Genomic DNA, 21,517 nt, shown 5'->3' with positions numbered 1-21,517 from the left:
GGACCACTTAGACATTAGAGGATGCTAATATTTCTAAGAGATTTTGCTCCATAAATTTAAAGGTATATGCAATTGTAGTTCTTACATTTGAAAAAATAAAATAAAACACAGAATCAACAGGCTTCCAGAACGTTCTGAAGACAGGTTACAAGCACCAGTGGCAGCTTCCGAGCCACTGAGAGATAACAAAATCTGCCCTGGGTGCCTCACACATGGCCTCCCTCAGGTCTAGCAAGTTAACTGGCAAAACCACGTGGGACCACAGTCCCCAACGGAGCCATGAAGAACTTAAGATACTGAAGACAGGGGCTGCCCAGGGGGACTGGGCAACCTTTATCTCAGCTTTCATGAAGGGCCAGACAAAGCCAGATCAAAGGAAAAAAATACCCTGAGCTTGGTTAAAACAAGGCCCCAAGGACACTTCAACAGATGAAGGGCTGAAATGGCAAAGTGAGGTGAAGTTTTGCAAAGTGCACTACCTAGAGAGATGATGGGAGGGAAAGGAAGACAAGTGGCAGGCAGAGCTGGGGCCATGGACACACAGTACAGTGTGGCACACAACTGCCACCAAATACCACAAGCAGGCCACAAGCTGCCAGTCCGTCTCAGTCTGTCAGCTCGAACCCCTGCAGCAGATGCTCTACTTCTGACCACACTGCCTATTAACAGCTCTAATGCACATTATTTCTAGATGAACTATCAGAACTTCCTCTTTCAGAACTTCAAGAGAATGCAAGTGCAAAGCATTTTGCTTCTCCCAGGAAACTCTAGGAAAAAAGACAAGTCAGACACAAATGGTTTATTTTTTTCTTTCTCTAATAAGAGAGAGTTTCTTTTGGAGAGTCAACACCTCCCATTCTCAGGAGGGAAGGGAGGGGGGAGGATGGGCAGAGGAAGGGTGATTGGTGGGATTACACCTGCGGTGCATCTTACAAGGGTATGTGTGAAACTTAGTAAATGTAGAATATAAATGTCTTAACACAATAACTAAGAAAATGCCAGGAAGGCTATGTTAACCAGTGTGATGAAAATGTGTCAAACGGTCTATAAAACCAGTGTATGGTGCCCCATGATCACATTAATGTACACAGCTATGATTTAATAATAAAAAATTTAATTAATTAAAAGAAAAAAACACCTCCCATTCTCCACTGAAGTATTTTTGGGGACAGACCCTACCCCCTGACTTCAGATCACCCAGTTTTATCAACAACAAGACTTCAAGCCTCCAAGGACAGTGATTGGCTCTGACAATGACATCAGTGTCAGAACCATCAGGAAAAAAAGCGCTTCCATAGGCTGCTAAGCTGATGGATGCCAGTGGCCCTAGTTACCACACTGGAGGAACACCTGGGCTTTGAACAGAGCCAACTAAGAAGAGGGAGCTGAGAGAGGGCGAGTCCTAATGAGATCTTTAGAGATACTGGATTTTCTATTCCATACACTGAGAAATCTTTTCTTTCTTTTTTTTTTTGAGACAGAGTCTTACTCTGTCACCCTCGGTAGAGTGCCGTTGCATCACAGCTTCTAGCAACCTCGAACTCTTGGGCTTAAGCGATTCTCTTGCCTCAGCCTCCAAGTAGCTGGGACTACAAATGTCCGCCAAAACACCCAGCTATTTTTGCTGTTGTTGCAGTTGTTTAGCTGGCCCGGGCCAGGTTCAAACCCGCCACCTTTGGTGTATATGGCTGGTGCCATAACTACTGTGCTATGGGTGCCAAGTCAGAAATCTCTTCTTTCATTAAGCTAGTTTGAATTGAGTTTCTGCACATCTGCAATTCCTGGTTCACCCATGGAATTCGAAATCAATGGTTACAGTAAGGCTTTGGTAACAGCACACACCTGGCTATTTAATGCTTAGATTCTTCTAGATGTTTGTGGAAGATGAGAGTTCATAAAAGGAGAAGGAAGCATTTGAACCCAGTCTGTGGGGAATGATGAGATTCACGTAAGAGAGGGTGAGAGGAAGACCAAGAACCTACTTGACTCCAGTTCTCTGAAAGGGCATCAGATTAGACAAGAGCTTGTCATCCACCTGGGAAAGGTCTGCCTCTGGGACATCTGCCATGGGATGAGGAGACGTCTTCTGCATCTGAGAAGCAAATGCCAGGGTGAGAGTCGTGGGCAGAGGATCCAGCTGAACTTGTGGAAGGCTGCGAACACTTTTAACTGGAAAGAATGAAGGTGTACATGGGTCATTTTGAAAGTTTTGCAATACATAAAAGTTAAGAAACATAAAATTTGTGTGGACAGAAACAAATGGAGGCCTACTAGCAACAATCGTAAGCTGAGCAAGTTGAAACTTGCATGGGTGATCAGAAAGAATTCTGTCGACGATGTGTGTTAGGACTGAAATAATGGACCATAACACAGTATATCTCAGAAGTCTATTCCACAGATTAGCTAGAGTGTTCATTCCCAAAAGAACTGCAGAAAGAGAAGGGGATTCATGACACATAGTTAAATAACTGAAATTCTGCTTTATGCCAGTTACATCCCAGGCAAAGGACATGAACCTAGAGAACTATTACAATTAGTTTTCCCTCTCTGTTCCTTAATTTCTGCAAATAAGAAACAAGTAACAATGCCAAAATGATCTGCTATACTCCACTGATACTCAAAAGAACTATAAAAGTTTTTGAGGCTGATTTTTTTTTCCCCTGGAAGAAATCTAAAAAGTTATCTCAGTATTCCTATTCAAAAAATAAGAACCCATACTCTTAAAAAAAAAAAAAAAGAATCAGTCTAGAAAGACCCAGAAAAGTTCAAGTCTTAAACAGAATAAATTTTGTCGTTTCCTTCCATTCCCCTTATGTTTTTATCTTGATGGTTTTGCTGTTTGAGGAGGCAGAGAACTTTAAGTTATTGACTATCAAAAGGCAAGGAAACTCACACTCTGCATGGAGAGGCTGTTAGGTGTTTCCAAGAAGACTGGTAGGTCAGTGGTGCAATTTAGAAACAACAACAAAAGGCAGAGTCTATGTAAAGGCCAGAAACTGATAAAAAGGTACATTTGGGGGCCTTGTCATAAGAGAATAAATATCTCCCCTTGAGAGAGGTGAGTTTTACAATGATTTCTGTGGTAAAGAAGCTAAAAAATCCTTTATCTAGGAGGTGCCTTGGTAGCTTCTTATCTATTCTCTAATGCACAGGTCAGCAGTCTAAGGCTCATGGGCCATGTTGGCCTCCTGCCTGTTTTGTTTTTTTTAATAAAGTTTTATTGGAGCACAGCCTTGCCATTTGTTTACAGATTATCTCTGGCTGCTCTCACATTATAATGACAGAGTTGAGCAGCTGGGATAGACTGCATGGACTACAAGCCTAAAATACAGTATTTACCATCTGGCCCTTTACAAAAAAAGTTTACTAACACCTGCTAAGCTTAGAGTCTAAACTATTACTTAGAGTGAACATTACTCAGACTCTTTCGATTTATATTTAGCAGCCTTTACTCTCCTTCCACGTATGCTGGTCCTAGATCCCTACGTAATGGATGGAGAAATCCAGGGCCATTCTCCCGAGTGGGGGAAATAAATTTCTTGGGATCTACATGGAAAACAAAAACAAATTAACTGCATTGACCTTGCTTTGAAATAACTTAGTCTCACCTGATTTTAAAATTTTAAAAAAAGAAAAAAGGCCTTTATTTAAATGGAAACAGAAAAAGAATAAAACATAATTCTCAGGGGTGAGGAAGACAAAAATAAAACAGAGAAAAGATGACGGAACTACAGATCCCTGGCAGGTGGATGATTAAACTACCAAGCACAGCCTGCTGTAACTTTGAAGACGTTCTTCCCTTTCATCATTTTCCTTTGAAAAATGTAATTACGAGGGGAACCATTATTTACAGATCTGCAATTGCTCTTTATCCTCTTCCTCTTAGATAGCACCCTGAGAATCAGAGTAACCCCCCGATTGGCTAATTGTCCCCAGGTATCCAGCAAAAGAAACTAAAAGGAAAAATTGAGCATATTTATTTCTACCCAATAGTATTTAAAACTCTAAGGTTGTTAGTTCTCTATTCCATATGGCCACGTGTGATCCTATGTTCTCTTAATATCCTCACAAGGTATTCCAAAAGTCCCTTGCTACAATCATCTAGTGGTTACCATTGCAAATACTGATGTGAATACACAGGGCTGAGCTATCTACTGCTACCTTCAATTGCTTTGTATTTTCAATATACTTAAATTCATTTCTGCCCTTCACTAAATACAAGTACCAGTTATTTCTGGAAATAGTTTCCACAAACAGAATCACCATGAGAGGAAATTAGGTAAGGTTGACAGCTTTCAACCTTGTGTAAAATAGACTGTCCATATTGGTGCAAAAATCCATTTTATTCCTCTAAATTAAATCTGAACATGCGGATTTCTGCACACTTCAGGAGACTGAGCACTCTCTGTGCTTTCAGAAACCATTTTCATTTTAATCCGCGTGATCTTCAGAACTCAAATTCCTGGCTAGGAAAGGGCTGACAGTCCAGCTGAGGTAAACTGCTGTGCTTTGTAGGCATTATGTTCTTCCAGCCATTTCTTCCAAAACCAACATCCGCCATGTCTCCTACCAACTTCTGACTCCAAGATCCCAGGCTGCTAGTTCAGCCCACTGGGTGTTTGAGAAAGCCACCACCCCTTCATAAAGTGAGACTCTGTCTCTACAAAAAAAAAAAAAAGAGAAAGCCACCACCCCGTCAACATCTGTCTCTACTGTCCTTTCCCTGCTACTGAGAGATGATAGGCATGTGCTGTCTGGCTTCATGACTCATCTAGAAGTCATTTCTGTAAAACAGCTCTTTGGCAGACTACTAGCCACACAGCAGAGATGCTAATGTTTTCAAATAGCAGCTGACAAGACAAGACTATTGAGAGCCCTTCTGGACTGTGACAGTCAGGGGAAAACAAAAGGCCTGATGCCAACTTCACAGGGAACAAAAGGCCTCACAGCACTTAGAAAAGAGAGAAGAGGAATGTCTTTAGTTAAAGAAAATAATTCTCATTACTTTATCAACAGGGAGGCATGTACTAGGGCTCCTTCTCATCTGCACACGTTCACTAGCTTAGGGTCAATAACCTAATCCACACACGAGGAAGAGACCTCAGGGTGAGGAGAGAGGTGCCAATTCCCCAGCAAGCTGTGCTGTCCTCTGCAGTGTCTCCCTTCCTGACTACTGACTTCACAGGGCTGGCTTCTGAATTTGATAATGGGTCAGGTTACAAACACAGACGGCAATTTTATTCTTACTTTTGTTACTGACTTTACCGTGACCCTGCAAGGTACCCAATAGGAAAAGCTCTGGACTTGAGTGTTTTTTTTTTTTTTGAGACAGAGTCTCACTCTGTTGCTCAGGCTAGAGTGCTATGGCCTCAGCAGCTCACAGCAACCTCAGACTCCTGGGCTCCTCAGACTCCTGGTCCTCCTGCCTCAGCCTCCTGAGTAGCTGGGACTATAGGGGCCCTACATGATGCTCAGCTAATTTTTCCATTTTTTTTAAATAGAGATGGGCGCAAGTGTTTTCTAATCTCTAAAACGGGGAGGATCTGCCTTACCTTCCACGAGACATGGTAATGACAAGACAGCATATAAAAACTAAATCTAGAATTCTTTACTCAGGATCCATGGAATGATTACTAGCAAGTGAAAAATTTATTTGTGGCCATTATTTGCATACTTTTCTGAGTAAAGAATACATTTGTTTTTATAAAATATTTCAAGAAGTCCATGGTCCACAAAAGATTAGGAACCACTATATGACACATCATGAATCACAAGTCATGTTTTCAACATAACATTCACTTGCTACTGCTGTATTACTGTGCTTTTTATTGTTCCATAAAAGTTAACACCCTCATAGCTAACATATTAATATTTATGCATTTCCTGGTTGAAAGACAAAGAAGTGAGAAGGAAAGAACTCACTCTTATTTCTCATCAAAAATTCAGCATTGGCTAAATAGTTGCCTGTGAACCACAAGTTCCAAGTAGCAGCACTGGCTTGAGCCCTCCCTTCTGCTTCAGATAGCATTTACTGACACTGGGTATCACCTGGTACTCAAACCTAATCTTGCAGTTCATGACCAGTCTTTGCTCAAGGAATCAAAATTTCTTCCTTTATATGTAGAGTGGATAGAGATTAAGGATCCCCCTCTCCTTTTCTTTTTTTTTTAATGAAGAGACAAATGGGACCCAGAATGTTGAATTACCTACCCAATGTCATGTAGCAGGTCACACAGGGAGACAAAGGGAAAGAACCCAGCTTTTCCCTCCTCCTTAAAGCTCTCACCCAATGGGTAAGATGGTCAATGACTCAGCACTCCCACTGCTGGCTCTCTGTCTGGGAGGCCCAACAAGCCCTTGGTGGTCGAGCGGGAGGAACCCAAGTTGTGCCAGCTGCAGAATCAGTACAGCCAGATGGATGAGGGAGTGGCATTCCTGGAGAGGCTGAGTTCTAATCATGTCCCCTTTTCTCAGGCATATTAGAATAAGCAGAACATACAGAAGAAAAATGATCAACCATAACTGGCTGCTGCTTCTTACAGTTATATCTCTACATTCACACGCTTTCCTTGGTCACTCTCAAAGTGCTTGTTAAGATGCTTAAGCCCTTGGCCTTGCTTGACTTCTGCATCTGACAGAACTCAGCCCACTAAGAAGCCTGCTGCCTGTGAGACTGCTCTTAGAGGTCACCTAAGGCAGCGCCCATCTTGGCTAAGCAATCTCAGTTCACCTCTGATTCCCAAAGTCCACAAACCCTCCTCACTTCTAATACTTGCTATCAAGACAGGATTCCTATCACTGCCTCCCGCTGTGAGAGAAGAGGTCCTGCATCTGCAGGGACTGTCATAAAGCCACCTTCTCAGTAAACAAGGATGAGGCTGCTGGAGAACATCTTCACCTTTACTTACCCTGTACTCAGGCATCTGAAGTTACCACAGCAGAGGGAGCAGGGGATTCTTTTAAAATACATTAAATTTAATGTAAAAAATTAGATTTAAAACATTAGATTTAAATTGCAGAATATTACAGTTTAAGAATAGCAGGATAGGGCGGTGTCCGTGGCTCAAAGGAGTAGGGCGCTGGCCCCATATGCTGGAGGTAGTGGGTTCAAACCCAGCCCCAGCCAGAAACTGCAAAAAAAAAAAAAAAAAATAGCATGATACAGGGCGGCACCTGTGGCTCAGTGAGTAGGGCACCGGCCTCATATACTGAGGGTGGAAGGTTCAAATCTGGCCCCGGCCAAACTGCAATGACAACAACAAAAAAATAGCCAGGCGTTGTGGTGGGCGCCTGTAGTCCCAGCTACTCAGGAGGCTGAGATAAGAGAATCGCCTAAACCCAAGAGGTGGAGGTTGCTGTGAGCTGTGAGCTGTGATACCACAGTACTCTACCAAGGGCGACAAAATGACACTCTGTTTCTTAAAAAAAAAATAATAATAGCATGATATAAAACAGTCAAGGAGGGTTTCTCACTTAGTTTACTGTGTTCTTCTAAGAGAAAGCTCCACTTCCTGGTCTTGACATCTGCAATGAAAAGAAATAAATTATCAAACATGGCTGGGCCCAGAACCAGGGATACAGTAAATGAGTACTTGCCTTCTTGGGGTTCCCACAGTATACTGGGAGGGAAAAGCAGAGATGGTGACAACACTGGGTTGTAGAGGTTGTGACAAAAGGTGCTATAGGGAGACAGGCTGGGGAAGGCCTAGCAGTTCAGAAATGTCCTAACTGTCCAAGACAGGCATGACAACTGGAGTTGACTTTGTCACCCAGCACTCACTCTACACAGGGAACTGTGCCAGGAGTCCCTCACACCACCTGGCCTGCCTCTCACGACTCTACAAGGCAGGCTCTGAGATGAGCTCCCTTATATACCTGGGAAACAAGCTGCGTTAGGTCAGAGTGGTCGGACTGCATATGCTCTAATCCCAGCTCTGCCCAGCTCCAGCTGTGTGACCTTAGGCAAGTTAGGTAACACTCCACACCTCAGTTTCACATCTAGAAAATAACGATACTGCAGCCCCTTCCCCACAAGGTAACAGTGAGGATTACAGGTAAGTTTCGTGTAAAATGGCTATAAAAGTATGTCTGAGAAACAATGAGTACTCAAAAAAAGTTAGTTCTTCTCACTTGTTGTTACTGTTGTACTTATGTCATTTGCTAATTAGTATAGTGTAGGAGAAATTACACACAGTGTTAAGAAAGGGGAGCAACTTACTTGCCAACAGTGGCTCATTGCATATGTATAAAGGGGGCCAGGTGCAGTGGCTCACGCCTGTAATCCCTAGCACTTGGGAGGCCGAGGTGGGTAGATTGCCTGAGCTCACAGATTTGAGACCAGCCTGAGCCAGAGAGAGACCCCATCTCTAAAAATAGCCGGGTGTTCTGGCAGGCGCCTATAGGCCCACCTGCTCAAGAGGCGGAGGAAAGAGAATAGCTTGAGCCTGAGTTTGAGGTTGCTGTGAGCTATGATGCCACAGCACTCTACTGAGGGTGACAAAGTTATACTCTGTCTCAAAAAAAAAAAAATAAAAATAAAAAATATAAATAAAGGGGGTTTCTCTGCTAATCTGCCTTTTAAGAAAATCAAGAAAGCTTGGTCTTGATAAACAATATTTGGGCAAAAAAAGTTAATTATTCCCTGTAGGTCATTTCAAAAGCAAGGTGGCCAGAAAGAAGCACCATTGACACATGGAGTCACTTTGGGGAAAAATGAGGCAGTGTGGGGTAGTAACCTGATAGAAAGAACAAAAGCAGGCTCATTTCAAATGCAGGACGGCTACAGAGACTTCCTGCCCACAGCTTAATATAGACAGTGGCAGGGCAGCCAATGGGAAAGCTACAGACACAAGTGAAGGCAAAGAAACCAGTCACACTTTTTAGGTGTCTGGTGTGAGCAGGACCAGGTATCAATATTTTAGTTGCACCTGCTCCCATAACAGCAGACCATTTTCTAAGTGTGATCTCAAAACCTGAGGACAGACATAGATCGTCATGATTTCCCTTTCAAGGGTCACCTGAACTAATACTGGACATCTGAGGCTGACGTGGCATAACTCACCCACACCTTGTTCTCTTCAGTTAAAAATCTCCCCCTTCTAAGCGATGATCACATTAACAGCCAGCATCACCCTTGTCCTGACTGGCCCAACCCCCGAGGAAAGCTCTCATTGAACAAGTAATTCTAGAGGCTTTTTCCATGATGTTGACTGAATGTGATGTCTCAAAGGCATGAGGCTTGAAGAGTTTGATTTCTACCTGCCTATGGAAAAGACTAAAATCATTTCAAGAATTAGAAAACATCCACCCATAAAAGCCACATCGTTTTTAATAAGGATGTGGTCCCAGAGAGCTAAGAATGAAACCCAGGAACCCAGAATTATAAAGCCACTTCTAACCAGTATCTTTTAAAGATCCTCATGAAAAATAAAGCCAAACTATTCTGCTTTGGCCAGTGGTTTTAACAATTAGGCTCCCCTGAAGATTTTAAAAATACCAAGGCCTAGGCCTCCCCTTGGACCAAATAAATCAGCCTTTCTGAGTGCAAGCCAGGTGTCACTCAGTGTTTCTGCAGTAGCCCAGCGCTGCCACCAGCGTCCTGTGTGCAATCTGCCTTGTGACAAACCACTCAAGCGGTTCCCATGCACCCTCCAGTTTGAAAAACACTGTCTAAATTTATGTAAGGAAAGATATCACTTTCATGGCAACCACCTATTTTTCTGCTCTGTTAAAGCCAAAATAAAAACAGATGGGGTTGAAATGGTTGTAGTAGGAATTTACCTGCTTCTACCAGGATACCGACCAAGTAACTAGGGAAAATTGTGGGGTCCTCTCTTTGGGAGACCTTAAGAACAAAACAGCCCCAACCCCTACTATGTGTTCACTATCTGGAGGAAGGGAAGGGGAGCAGACCAGAAGTCATTTTTGAATATTCCAAGATAGAGAAAAACACCCTGTGCTGTGCCCACTGACCAGTAAACATCCTGGGAACCAAACAGAGATCAATTACTTGCCATATTTTCTGGAATCCATCTGTTTAAATACTGCAATCAGGTCCTTTGAATAACCAATGTCTGCCTCGAACCGGGCCCGTGAGATGAGGGTGCATTGCCCCTTGACAAAGTCAAGAGACGGAGCTGAAGGAAGGCTCCCCTGTCCTCCGCTGCTGGTGGAGGGTAACTCTCTGCTGCCATCAGCTCCTTCCAAAGGCTCCAGGGTGACCGTGCGGATGCGCTGGGCTGCTTTTACTGCCAAAGAAGAGGGAAAAGACAGAAGTGACAAAGCAGAGGACTTTGGAGTGGGCTTGGGATGCTCAGGCAGGAAGGGAGGAGGGAGAAAGAAAGAAGGCAGGGGCAGAGCCACAAAGGATAATGTTTGGCATATGGGTGAAAAAAGGCACTGAGAGACGGAAAGGCTTGAACATGTCCTTTAACTGGGGCTGTGGGAATGTCGATATTAACTGAATATAACTCTTCTGCTTTTGGAGTTTTTCAAATTTAAAAACTCAGAATTCAAAAATTAATAAGGCAAAGAGCTCACCAGGATGAATAAACTTATTAGGCAATTTCTGTCATGTTGGAGAAGGCACTGGAGTCCACATACCACAAATCCCACACTTAATCCTATTCCCAGGTCCCTGCTCTCATCTACAGCTCAGAGGACAAAGGAATGAAAAACAGAACTGTCAGGCCGCAAACACACAGTTTTGAACTTATTTTATCTATTACTGAAGGATTTTATAGGTTTGACTAAACTCAAAAAACACAAACTGAAGTGAAAAGCAAAAGCTACTAAGTAAAGATATTTGCAAGAAATATAAAAAGAGCTCATGCTTACAAAAAAAATACTAAAACCGGCCAGGCATGGTAGCACATGCCTGTAATCTGAGCAGTTTGGGAAGCCAAGGTGGGTGGATCACCTGAGCTCAGGAGTTCAAGACCAGTCTAAGCTAGCCCCCTCATCTTTAAAAAAAAAAAAAAAAAAAAAATAGCTGGGCATTATGGCAGGCACCTTTAGCCTCAGCTACTTGGAAGGCTGAGGCAAGATTGCTCAAAACAACTGTCTCAAAAAATAAAATACTAAGACTACAAAATAAGAGCTAGAGATGCAGACAATTCAAAACAGGGAGAAAAAAGACTAATAAACATTTGAAGAAATGTTGTTCAACTTCACAAATAATTAGAAGTAAAAAGACGTTTTCTGGTGCTTGCTTCGGCAGCACATATACTAAAATTGGAATGATACAGAGATTAGCATGGCCCCTGCGCAAGGACGACATGCAAATGCGTGAAGCGTTCCGTATTTTTAATAAATTTCTTTAGAAAAAAAAAAAAAAGATGTTTTCTGCTTTTTTTTTTTTTTCTTTTTTGAGACAAAGTCTTACTCTGCTACCCTGGGTGGAGTGCCATGGCATCATCATAGCTCACAGCAACCTCAGTCTCTTGGGCTCAAGGAATCCTCTTGCCTCAGCCTCCTGAGTAGCTGGGACTACAGGTGCCTGACACAGCTCCAGCTATTTTTTCTATTTTTAATAGAGACAGGGTCTTACTCTTGCTCAGGTTGGTCTCCAACTTGTCAGTTTAAGCAATCCACCCTCCTTAACCTCCCAGAGCGGTAACATTACAGACATGAGCCACCATGCCTGGCCTGATATTTCCTACTTTTCAAAATTACAGGATAAAGAAACAATTAGACATCCATATTGCTAGTTGGGAATAGAACCCTTTGGAAAACAATTTGGCAATATATAGCAATGGCTGGAAGAAGTGATCATGATGATTCAACTTCTGGGAATCTATCCCAACTAACAATTGAAAATACAGACAAAAACATATGCACAAGCATCTTCCTTACAGCTTTAAAACTAGAAAAACTGTTTAATAACCAGAATCCACAGAGAACTCAAACGTATTAGCAAGAAAAGAACAAATGATCCCATCTCAGGGTGGGCAAGGGACTTGAAGAGAAACTTCTCTGAAGAAGACAGGTGCACAGCCTACAGACATATGAAAAATGCTCATCATCCTTAATCATCAGAGAAATGCAAATCAAAATTACTTTGAGATATCTAACTCCAGTAAGATTAGCCCACAACCCACAAAATCCCAAAACCAGAGATGTTGGCATGGATGTGGAGAAAAGGGAACAAGTCCACACTACTTGTGGGAATGCAAACTAATATGTTCCTTTTGGAAAGATGTTTGGAGAACATTTAGGGATCTAAAAATAGACCTGCCATTCCATCCTACAATTTCTCTACTAGGTGTATATCCAGAAAACCAAAAAATCACATTATAACAAAGATATTTGTACCACAATGTTTATTGCAGCCCAATTCATAATCACTAAGTCATGGAAGAAGCCCAAGTGCCCATCAACCCACAAATGGATTAATAAATTGTGGTATATGTACATCATGGAATATTATGCAGCCTTAAAGAAAGATGGAGACTTTACCTCTTTCATGTTTACATGGATGGAGCTGGAACATATTCTTCTTAGGGAAGTATCTCAAGAGTGGAAGAAAAAGTATCCAATGTACTCAGCCCTACTATGAAACTAATTTATAGCTTTCATATGAAACCTATAACCCAATTATAGCCCAAGAATATGGGGAAGAGGGAGAGGGACAGGGGAGGAGGGGGGCAGGGTGGGTGGAGGGAGGGTAATTGGTGGGACCACACCTATGGTGCATCTTACAAGGGTACATGTGAAATTTACTAAATGTAGAATATAAATGTCTTAACACAATAACTAAGAAAATGCCGTGAAGGCTATGTAAACCAGTTTGATGAAAATATTTCAAGATATATACAAAACCACCACATTGTACCCCATGATTGCATTGCTGTACACACCTATAATTTATTAAAAAAATAAATACATAAAACGGGAAAAACTGGGAGCAAATTAAACAGTAAAAAAAATGATTTATGTAATTTATGACATATACAATCAAATGTTATATAGCCATTGATTTTCTTTTTACTAAAAATTTTGGAAAAGACAAAAGTACAAAAAGCAATATTATGTTCAACAATATAAAATCATTTTGTTTTGTTTTATGACAAAGTCTTGCTCTACTGCCTGGACAAGACTACAGCAGTATCATCATAGCTCACTGCAGCCTCAAACTCCTGGGCTCAAGTGATCCTCCTTGCTCAGTCTCTGTCTCCCAAATAACTGGGAATTCAGGCTTGCATCACCAGGTCCGGCTAATTTTTCTACTTTTTGTAGAGACAGGGTCTCACTATTGCTTAGGCTGGTCTCAAACTCCTGAGCTAAAGGGATCCTCCTACCTCAGCTTCCCAGAATGCTAGGATTACAGGCCTGAGCCACTGGGCCTGGCCCTGAAATCATTTTTTAATGGTGAAAATGATCCATTATAATAAGGGATATCCACATTTTCATCACTCAGAGTTAAATTAAAATAAAAATGCTATGCTAGAGCACTAATTTAAAATGGCAAGATAAAAATTACATGCATATATTAAATTTGTATATTTTAATGCATAGAAAAAAGGCCAGAAGGAACAAAATCAAAATATTAATAGCGATTAATAGAATGGGGAGATTTTGAGAGATGGTTTTTCCTTCTTACACATGAATGTACTTTCTGAAGGTTCTACAATGAGTATGTAATAGGGTTAAAAGGGAAAAAATCCAGAGATAGACCTACAGGAGAATAACAGAGCCTGAACTAGAGAAAATCTTTGTATGTATCTATGTATGTTACAAAGCCAGCCACAACAGTAGTCATAAACCTATCTGAAACTTAGAAATACAAGGACAACTTCACAAATCCAAAATTACTGCACAAGATTTAAGGTCCACCCCAGGAGGTAAGAGAGCAAGTCTGCAATACATTGGTAAGCGTAACAAGGAGTCAAACATTCAATCAGTAAAATTCATCTAAAAGCTACATGGAAAATTTTGTACCCAATAAACACGGTTCTCAAGAAACACACGAAGCATATCACCCAAAAATTTGCAAAGGGAGAAGTCAGCTAAGTCACCACATACCGTGGTCAGAGAGGAATAAAAAGGTAAGAATACAAAACCACAACAGTGGAAATCCTTGGTCTAAAAATGAGCAGCAATGAGAATACCAAGTGTTAAAACCCACAATCTTAACCCAGAGCCCCGGGTCTGCCCCTTCCTATATAGACAAATGTTTTAAGAAATGAGCCCCGGGCGGCACCTGTGGCTCAGTCGGTAAGGTGCCGGCCCCATATACTGAGGGTGGCGGGTTCAAACCTGGCCCCGGCCTAACTGCAACAAAAAAAAAATAGCCAGGTGTTGTGGCGGGCACCTGTAGTCCCACCTACTTGGGAGGCTGAGGCAAGAGAATCGCTTAAGCCCAGGAGTTGGAGGTTGCTGTGAGCTATGTGATGCCATGGCACTCTACCAAGGGCAATAAAGTGAAACTCTGTCTCTACAAAAAAAAAATGATGAGCCTCACAGAAAGGTGCTGACTCCATCAGTGTTACAGATTGAATCGCATCCCTCCAAAAGCCATATGTTGAAGCTCTACTGCCCACAGTACCTCAGGGTATGACTGTATTTGGAGACAGGGCCTCTGAAAAAGTTAGTAAGTTAAATGAGGTCATTAGGGTAGGCCCTAACCCAACATGACTGGTGTCCTTGTAAGAGGGAAAGACACAGTGATGTGTGCACACAAAGGAAAGGACACGTAAGGACAGAGGGAAAGCAGCCATCTGAAGGTCAAGGAGAGAAGAAACCGACCGTGCCCACACCTCATCCCAGACTTCCTGACTCCAGGATTGTGAGAAAATACTGTTTAAACCACCCAGTCAATGGTACTTCATCACAGCAGCCCCGGCAGCTACCAAAAGAAGAATTACACCTAATGCCCTTCAAGAAGAGGAGGCCATGGAGAATACCAGCAAATTCTGCAGGGATCGTCCCATCACCCCCACTTCCCTAACCCAGAAACTGGCAACTCCAGAAAATTCTATCTCACGCTCAAATGTGCAGAGAAGTGACCCAAGCACACACCCTTATCTTTTCCCCTCTTGAACCGGGCTGGGAGAGATGGGTGAAATGGAAGATGAAAACAGCTGGGGCTGACTCTCTGGCAGAGGAGTACGCTCCAGCCACCAGGATGAGGTGATGAAAACCTTCATGTAGGGCCGTCAACAAAATCTCAGAAGGCAGAGTGGTGTACACAGGGGTGATGACGACCAGACACTGTGTCAACAGGACCAGCTTGACAGCGTTCCTCTCTGCACTCCCGAGTTAGCTGCCTGCACCGAGTGCTGTCGCCATTTGTGCATTTGCTGAACTGTTACCTTCCTGGAAGCAGGGGCAGGCCTGGCTGCCTGTCAGTGCTTAGAGCCAGCACCATCGGGTAGGAACATGCTCTCTGAAGTCAGACTGTCTGGGTTTGAATCCCAGTGACACAGCTTATTGGCTATGTGACCTTGTGTTAGTTATTCAATCTCTCTGGGCATCCGTTTTCCTGTCTGTAGGATGGTTGTTATAAAATATAAAGAAGAGTTAGCATAACGGGCTTGGAATAGCCTAGTACATAGCAGGCATCATTAAGTGCTAGCATTTGTTAATATGACCAATGACCTTCGCCCAAGAAGCCACGTTAGGCTAACCACAGTGAGAAGGTATGTGGGAGGGGGTACCCTGGAAACTTTCATCACCTATGCAGCCAAGCACACCATAAGCTAGATAGCATTTGCTACTACAGAGAAACTTCGATGCCAGCGTCTGCCTCTATGAGGCACCATGACGTGTCTACTTACTCAGGGCACTGTAGTCAGTCATGCTGAAGTTCCATGTCTTGGTGTCAGGTTCTGAAATAAAACAGAGGAATGAAGATTATTGTTATAACTTGTATTTGGGCACTCGACAGAAGCTTGTCTTCTAAATGAATGAACAAATGGATGCCAAGCTCAAAACAGCTGATTCACGAATACCCACTAAGTTTCAAAATCTCTCTAAAGGACAAATAGCAAATACGGAAAATTCTTTTATTCCATATAGTGGAATTCAGCACAGATCCTGGAAGTTATGGACTTCATCTAAGAGGGCTGAGGGCAGAGTTAGAACTAGAATCCAAGTACTCTCAAACCCAGTACAGTCAGGCAAAGAGGCATGAGGAGTGCTCGCTGAGGTGCAGGAGTACAAATCACCCTCTGACACAAGCATGTCATTTCACCTTGCTAAATAACACCTACTTATTTAAAAAAAAAAAAAAAAACCGCTGTTAGGCTCAAGTGCTACAATGCATATAAAGCACCTGGCAGAGGAAGTGGCTTCTCAGTAAATATTCAACTGTTCTCCATCTGGCCATGTGACAACCCTCAAGTTTGGCAGCTGTTTGAAGGAATGACTATTATAAAGTGAAACACAAGCTAATACAGAAAATTTTTAAACAATTGGATGGACAGAACGTGCCAATGCATTTTCTTGATATTTATGAGAAACCGTTAGATTAAAAGAAATTCTATTCTAAACCACAAGAGTCAAAAAAAAAAAAAAAGAAAGAAAGAAAAACAAGAGAGACTTTAAAAATAGAAAAACAACCCTGAAGAACGAAAGACTCATTACCATAACTTCTGCTGGGCAGACTCTTAAACACTGCCAGGAGTTCCGCATCATACCCAATGTTCACCTGGAAACGGTCTCCATTCCTTACGCATGTTCCTTTCCTGGAGACTACTGCTTTTTGGAGTGAGGATTCAAATTTCTGTTGGGGTCTTCCTTCTGTCCTAGATGTTATACTTCCTGAGCCATAATGGACTTCAGAAATGTTTTGCCCTGAGGTAGAAGCTTTCACTGTCTTGGCTTCTAATTTAGCATCCCTGGGAGGCTGTCCAGAGGAAGAAGCTGGCATCTCTTGGGAATTCTTGGCATTGGCCAAAGATTCATGAGTTGTGTTAACAAAAGGTGTCAATTTGATCTGATGTGAAGCCTGAGGATGACCTTGACCTAACTCATAACGTAAGAGCTGCTGGTTAGAGACCTCTGGAGGACTTTGGGCCAAGGGAGGAGAGATTCTAGTGAGAGTCATTTGACTTGGTGGGGTGTGGCTTGGGCAGGCTGTGGACATTTCTACTTGTCTCTTCCATATCCCCTTTACCTGCTCTGGTAGGCTGAGATGAAAACTGTGGGGGTTATAAGGTCTTTGGTCACTATGAGAGGAACTACTGGAATTCTGTTGCTTGACAATGACACCATGGCTTACTGGCATAGAAGCCTCCCTTCGGAAATTTTGAGAAGGGCCCTGCTTGGACTGAGAAGGCTTGGCAGCAATGCAGGGGCCCAAGCCAACGCTCTGATGCTGTTCTGTTAGTAACTTCTCAGCTCTACGGGCCAGAGCCTTTTGTCGATTCTCTTCGATCTTTTTCCTCTGCTCCTCTGTAAGGGGCAAGGACATTTTACCAGAGAAATGCTTACGTAGGAATGTCAACCTTTAATCGGAAAGTTGACAAAAGCTGTGGAAGATAGAAACAAATGCACAAGGTGTACAACCAGAAAATATACAAATTAAAGTTTCTTTTATAATTAAAGAGTACACATACACAGGGATAGTAGGTAACATATGCTAAAATAATAACCCTGATGAAAAAGCAAACAACACAAATCCAAAGTTTAAAATGTTATTTCAGTGGCAATTGAAATCCCATTCCCCAGCCAAGATGAGTTATCAGATCCCCAAAAAGTTATGCAGTGCAACTTAGATTCATCAGGTAATGAAAATGGTGACATTTTAAACTAGAAAGAATAATGGATTAGATTGAAATAGATGGATGAACCACATACCACGGCATGACACTTGCTAACACAGACAACCTGGAAAAATGAAAAAAGCATTAGAATCACACAGATTGCACACCAACTCCCCCCCTCACATTCAACACTCTTCTTTCCTGGCAAACCAATTTGCACGTGGCCACACACAGCACACAGTGCAAGCCAGAGCAGCTGGCCTTAGTTCTTGACTTCCAAAACAATTGGAGAAACCATGCGACTTTGAAAAATAAGGGGAAAAAAATAATACATGCTCATGTACAAATTCAGATGCTACATAAACCTGTAAAAGGAATAATTTTTTTTTTAATTGAGACAGAGTCTCACTTTGTTACCCTCAGAAGAGTGCTATGGAGTCACAGCTCACAGCAACCCCAAACTCTTGGGCTCTGGCAATAATTCTCTTGCCTCAGGCTCCCTAGTAGCTGGTACTACATGTGCCCACCACAAAGCCTGGCTACTTTTTTTCTTTTTAAGCAGGCCTGGGCCAGGGTGGAACCTACCAGCCGCAGAGCACGTGGCCAGTGCCCTAACCATTGAGCCACGGGCGCCCCCGTTAAGAATAAAATTAATCTGTAATCTCGCCAGCCATCAATAACCACTGTTTATTGAGTACAGTGCAGTTGTGATTTTTTTCTATACTAACTACATAATACATGCCACAAATATAGGAGATACAGGTATTTATTATCAACACGGGATCATTATACACATTGTTTTATGCTCTGATTTTATTTTTTCCTTTTTAGAGACAGGGTCTTACTTTGTCGCCCTCGGCAACCTCCAGCTCTTGGGCTTAGGCGATTCTCTCGCCTCAACCTCCCGAGTAGCTGGAACTACAGGCACCCGCCACAACGCCCAGCTATTTTTGTTGCAATTTGGCCGGGCAGGGCTTGAACCCGCCACCCTCGGTATATGGGGCCGGCGCCCTACCAACTGAGCCACAGGCGCCGCCCTCTGATTATTTTTCAATGAATTTATCCTGAAGATTTTCCTGAGTTGAAGAATATTCTACAACCAGAGGATGGGACTCCCAATTTCTCTGGCTTGATTCAGACTAAACGGTCTCCACCTAACATAAGGCCGTGTGATGCCTGTAATGATACCCAGGAACACTGTTTAGGCTTCTGACAGGAGCTATACGTTTTAAATGTTTACTTCCCTGCTGGGGCTCCCATTAGCTAGAATTTAGGGATAGACCCCAAATTATTGATCCTTGAGGCTGTTCTCCTCCTCCAACCACCAGCAGTTAGTAAGGAATTAGGAAAAGGTTTTGTTCCCGGTGCAACAGCAGAAGTCAGTGTCCCTCGGTAACACAATCCTACCCAAGTTTCTAATCAGGGCTCTTCTGCCTTCCAAACTCCTCAGGTCCAAGAACCGAGGAGCTGCCTCCACTAGCCAGAGGAGTTAAGGCCTCTGCATTGAGGACCCATTGATCACTAAGCCGCCCCACCCCATGAACGACCCTCTACCCTCGCTTGCTCTGACCTCCGCTGCACCCCATTTCGGGGCGCGCTTCACTACGGCCCCAGCAAAAGGGACGCCATGTCCCACCCCTATTGTCTCCATTTGGATTCACCCTTCCCCTTAGCCCACTCCCTGCTCCAGGCTGCCATTTGGTCTCGTCCGCGTCCGCGGCCCTCCCTCCCAGGCGGCCTCTCACCGTGTGAAGCCTAGAAGGCGAGCTGCATTCGCAGCTGACCCCAACTCCACGCGCTACTCCAGAGCCCTCCCAAGCCAGATTACTCTTCCGAGGGGATCCTTAGGGTAGCAGGTAGTCAGACGCCGCCAGTTTATGCGCCGTATTGCAGCGCCCAGGCCTGGAGGGCTTCATCACTCAACTACACTTCCCAGCGGGCAACGCAGCCGCAGTTTTGCTTCCAAAAGTGGGAGCGACGAGACGGGGAGCCGGAGCCCTGCCGCAGCGTCTTCTGGGATTTGTAGTTTGTGCGAGAAGCCCGGCGAGTATTGGGAGGACTCAACGTCCTGGGCGGGGCGGGAGCGGTGCACCCTGGGACTTGTAGTTAGTCCTCCATATTCCCGAAAGTTTGGCCAGGTCCGGGATCCTGAAAACGTGAGACCCTGAAGTTTCCAAAACTGGAGTCTCACCGTCAGAACTGTCTCCAGAGGGCATCCTAGACAGCCACACTTCGTAACTCTTAACAAACTAACTCCCATCCGTTGCTGTTATTAATATGCTTGCAATTTAAGCCCCACCCATCGCCCGATTGTCGTCGTCATTGTCAGTCGTTGCTCTGAGCGTTAATATGAATTATCTAATCTTTATTACAACTCTTAGGTCGCGTGTTATTCTTAGCCCCATTTTACAGATGGGAAAACTGAGCTATTCGATTATACTTCTCAAGACTTTATTAGGCTAGTTTTTGATTCTGATTCCATAGCCCCTGTTGAGAGAAAATTAGTAATCTGACACTTTGAGAGCCGGTTTACCCCATTTCTGAACTTCAAGGCTTTTTCCCTTCCACAGTAAACTCCCCCGTTATGTATGATAAATATAATGTATATCATCAGTGTACAATAATTATGTCGCTATTATTCCATTTTCAAACGTGGCCCATTAAAAGACAAAGATGTCTACTGATATTTGAAAAAATAAGACTTAGAAAAAGGAAGCACGGCAATGTGTGTGTAGTTTGATCCATTTTTTTAAACAGAAATCCTTACCTACAAATGCATGTAAACTTAGGGAAAGGTCTGGGAAGGAAACTTGAAAACTCACCAAACTGTTGGGGGGTAGGGGAGTAGGGTGAAATACACTTTTCAATTTTTCTTTTTCTTTTTTTTTTGCAGTTTTTTGGCCAGGGCTGGGTTTGAACCTCCCACCTCTGGCATATGTGTGCCCTACTCCTTTGAGCCACAGGCGCCGCCCCAGGTTTCAATTTTTTAGTCTGTAATATCTACAAATATAATAACTGTGCCTCCATTTTCTCATCTGTAAAGAGAAAAAATACCACCTTGGTAAATCTCCTTGTTAACAGGATCAAAGGAAGATAATATAGTGGGATGTGCTTAGTGAACTTGAAATCCTAGAACAGATAAGAGAGATACGTTGCTATTGTTTGAGATAAAATGGAGACAACATAGGAATTTTTCTAAGGTTTTTTATTTCTCTATACCCAGAACTCATTTTCTACTGGGTAATGTTAACAGAAAATAATTAATGAACAACCATCTCTGCCCTTCCTTTCCCTGAACAGAGTCAGTTAATTTGCTAAGAAAGCTGGGTATGGTGTACTTCAACCATCACAATCACCAATTAGTATTACCATCACTTCACTGTCCTGAGCCTCAGTTGTCTCACCTGTAAAATAATCTCAGACCCTAGAATTCTCATAGATTTGTGGATTTTACTCCCCCATCCCAATTCACTAAGTCTGGAATTGGACGAGAAGATATGATTACCTTTCTAGATCTATCATTCTAAAACTTGAAGAATAGGAAATTAAAATGAGGCTTCAGTAAAAAACAAACAAACAAAAAAAAAAAAACATTTTCAGAAAGTAAGCCAAGGGCGGCGCCTGTGGCTCAAAGTGGTAGGGCGCCGGTCCCATATGCCGGAGGTGGCAGGTTCAAACCCAGCCCTGGCCAAAACCCACAAAAAAAAAAAAAAGAAAGAAAGTAAGTCAATCAGTTCCTCATCAATGGTCTCATCTTTTGCTTTCTGTTGTCAACAGCATAATTAACTGTATGCAAAACTTTTAAAAATTTT

At 42.9% G+C, this 21,517-nt stretch overlaps 1 protein-coding gene and 1 non-coding gene across 3 annotated transcripts in view; one reads left to right on the top strand and one right to left on the bottom strand.

Annotated features, from left to right (window-relative positions):
• The window catches only part of SMARCAL1 (SWI/SNF related, matrix associated, actin dependent regulator of chromatin, subfamily a like 1), a 58,417-nt gene extending 38,722 nt beyond the window's left edge, over positions 1–19,695 (bottom strand). Inside the window, exons 1-7 of one of the 2 annotated variants that reach the window (XM_053597481.1) lie at positions 19,451–19,695; positions 17,800–17,829; positions 16,585–17,471; positions 15,777–15,827; positions 10,014–10,247; positions 7,474–7,524; positions 1,983–2,169 (exon numbers count right to left, since the gene is read on the bottom strand). In XM_053597481.1, coding sequence (XP_053453456.1) covers positions 1,983–2,169; positions 7,474–7,524; positions 10,014–10,247; positions 15,777–15,827; positions 16,585–17,413 — 1,352 coding nt within the window. In that variant the 5' untranslated portion in view covers positions 17,414–17,471; positions 17,800–17,829; positions 19,451–19,695. The remainder of the gene's footprint in view (positions 1–1,982; positions 2,170–7,473; positions 7,525–10,013; positions 10,248–15,776; positions 15,828–16,584; positions 17,472–17,799; positions 17,830–19,450) is intronic. The other variant, XM_053597482.1, reaches the window with a different exon arrangement.
• On the top strand, positions 11,203–11,306 carry LOC128590973 (U6 spliceosomal RNA). The gene has a single exon (XR_008381431.1). It is a non-coding gene; the product is annotated as a U6 spliceosomal RNA (small nuclear RNA).
• Positions 19,696–21,517: the final 1,822 nt, after the last annotated feature.

This window comes from Nycticebus coucang, chromosome 7, assembly GCF_027406575.1.
Source record: "Nycticebus coucang isolate mNycCou1 chromosome 7, mNycCou1.pri, whole genome shotgun sequence".
In the NCBI taxonomy this organism is placed as follows: domain Eukaryota; kingdom Metazoa; phylum Chordata; class Mammalia; order Primates; family Lorisidae; genus Nycticebus; species Nycticebus coucang.
This window is presented reverse-complemented; position numbering and strand designations above follow the sequence as displayed.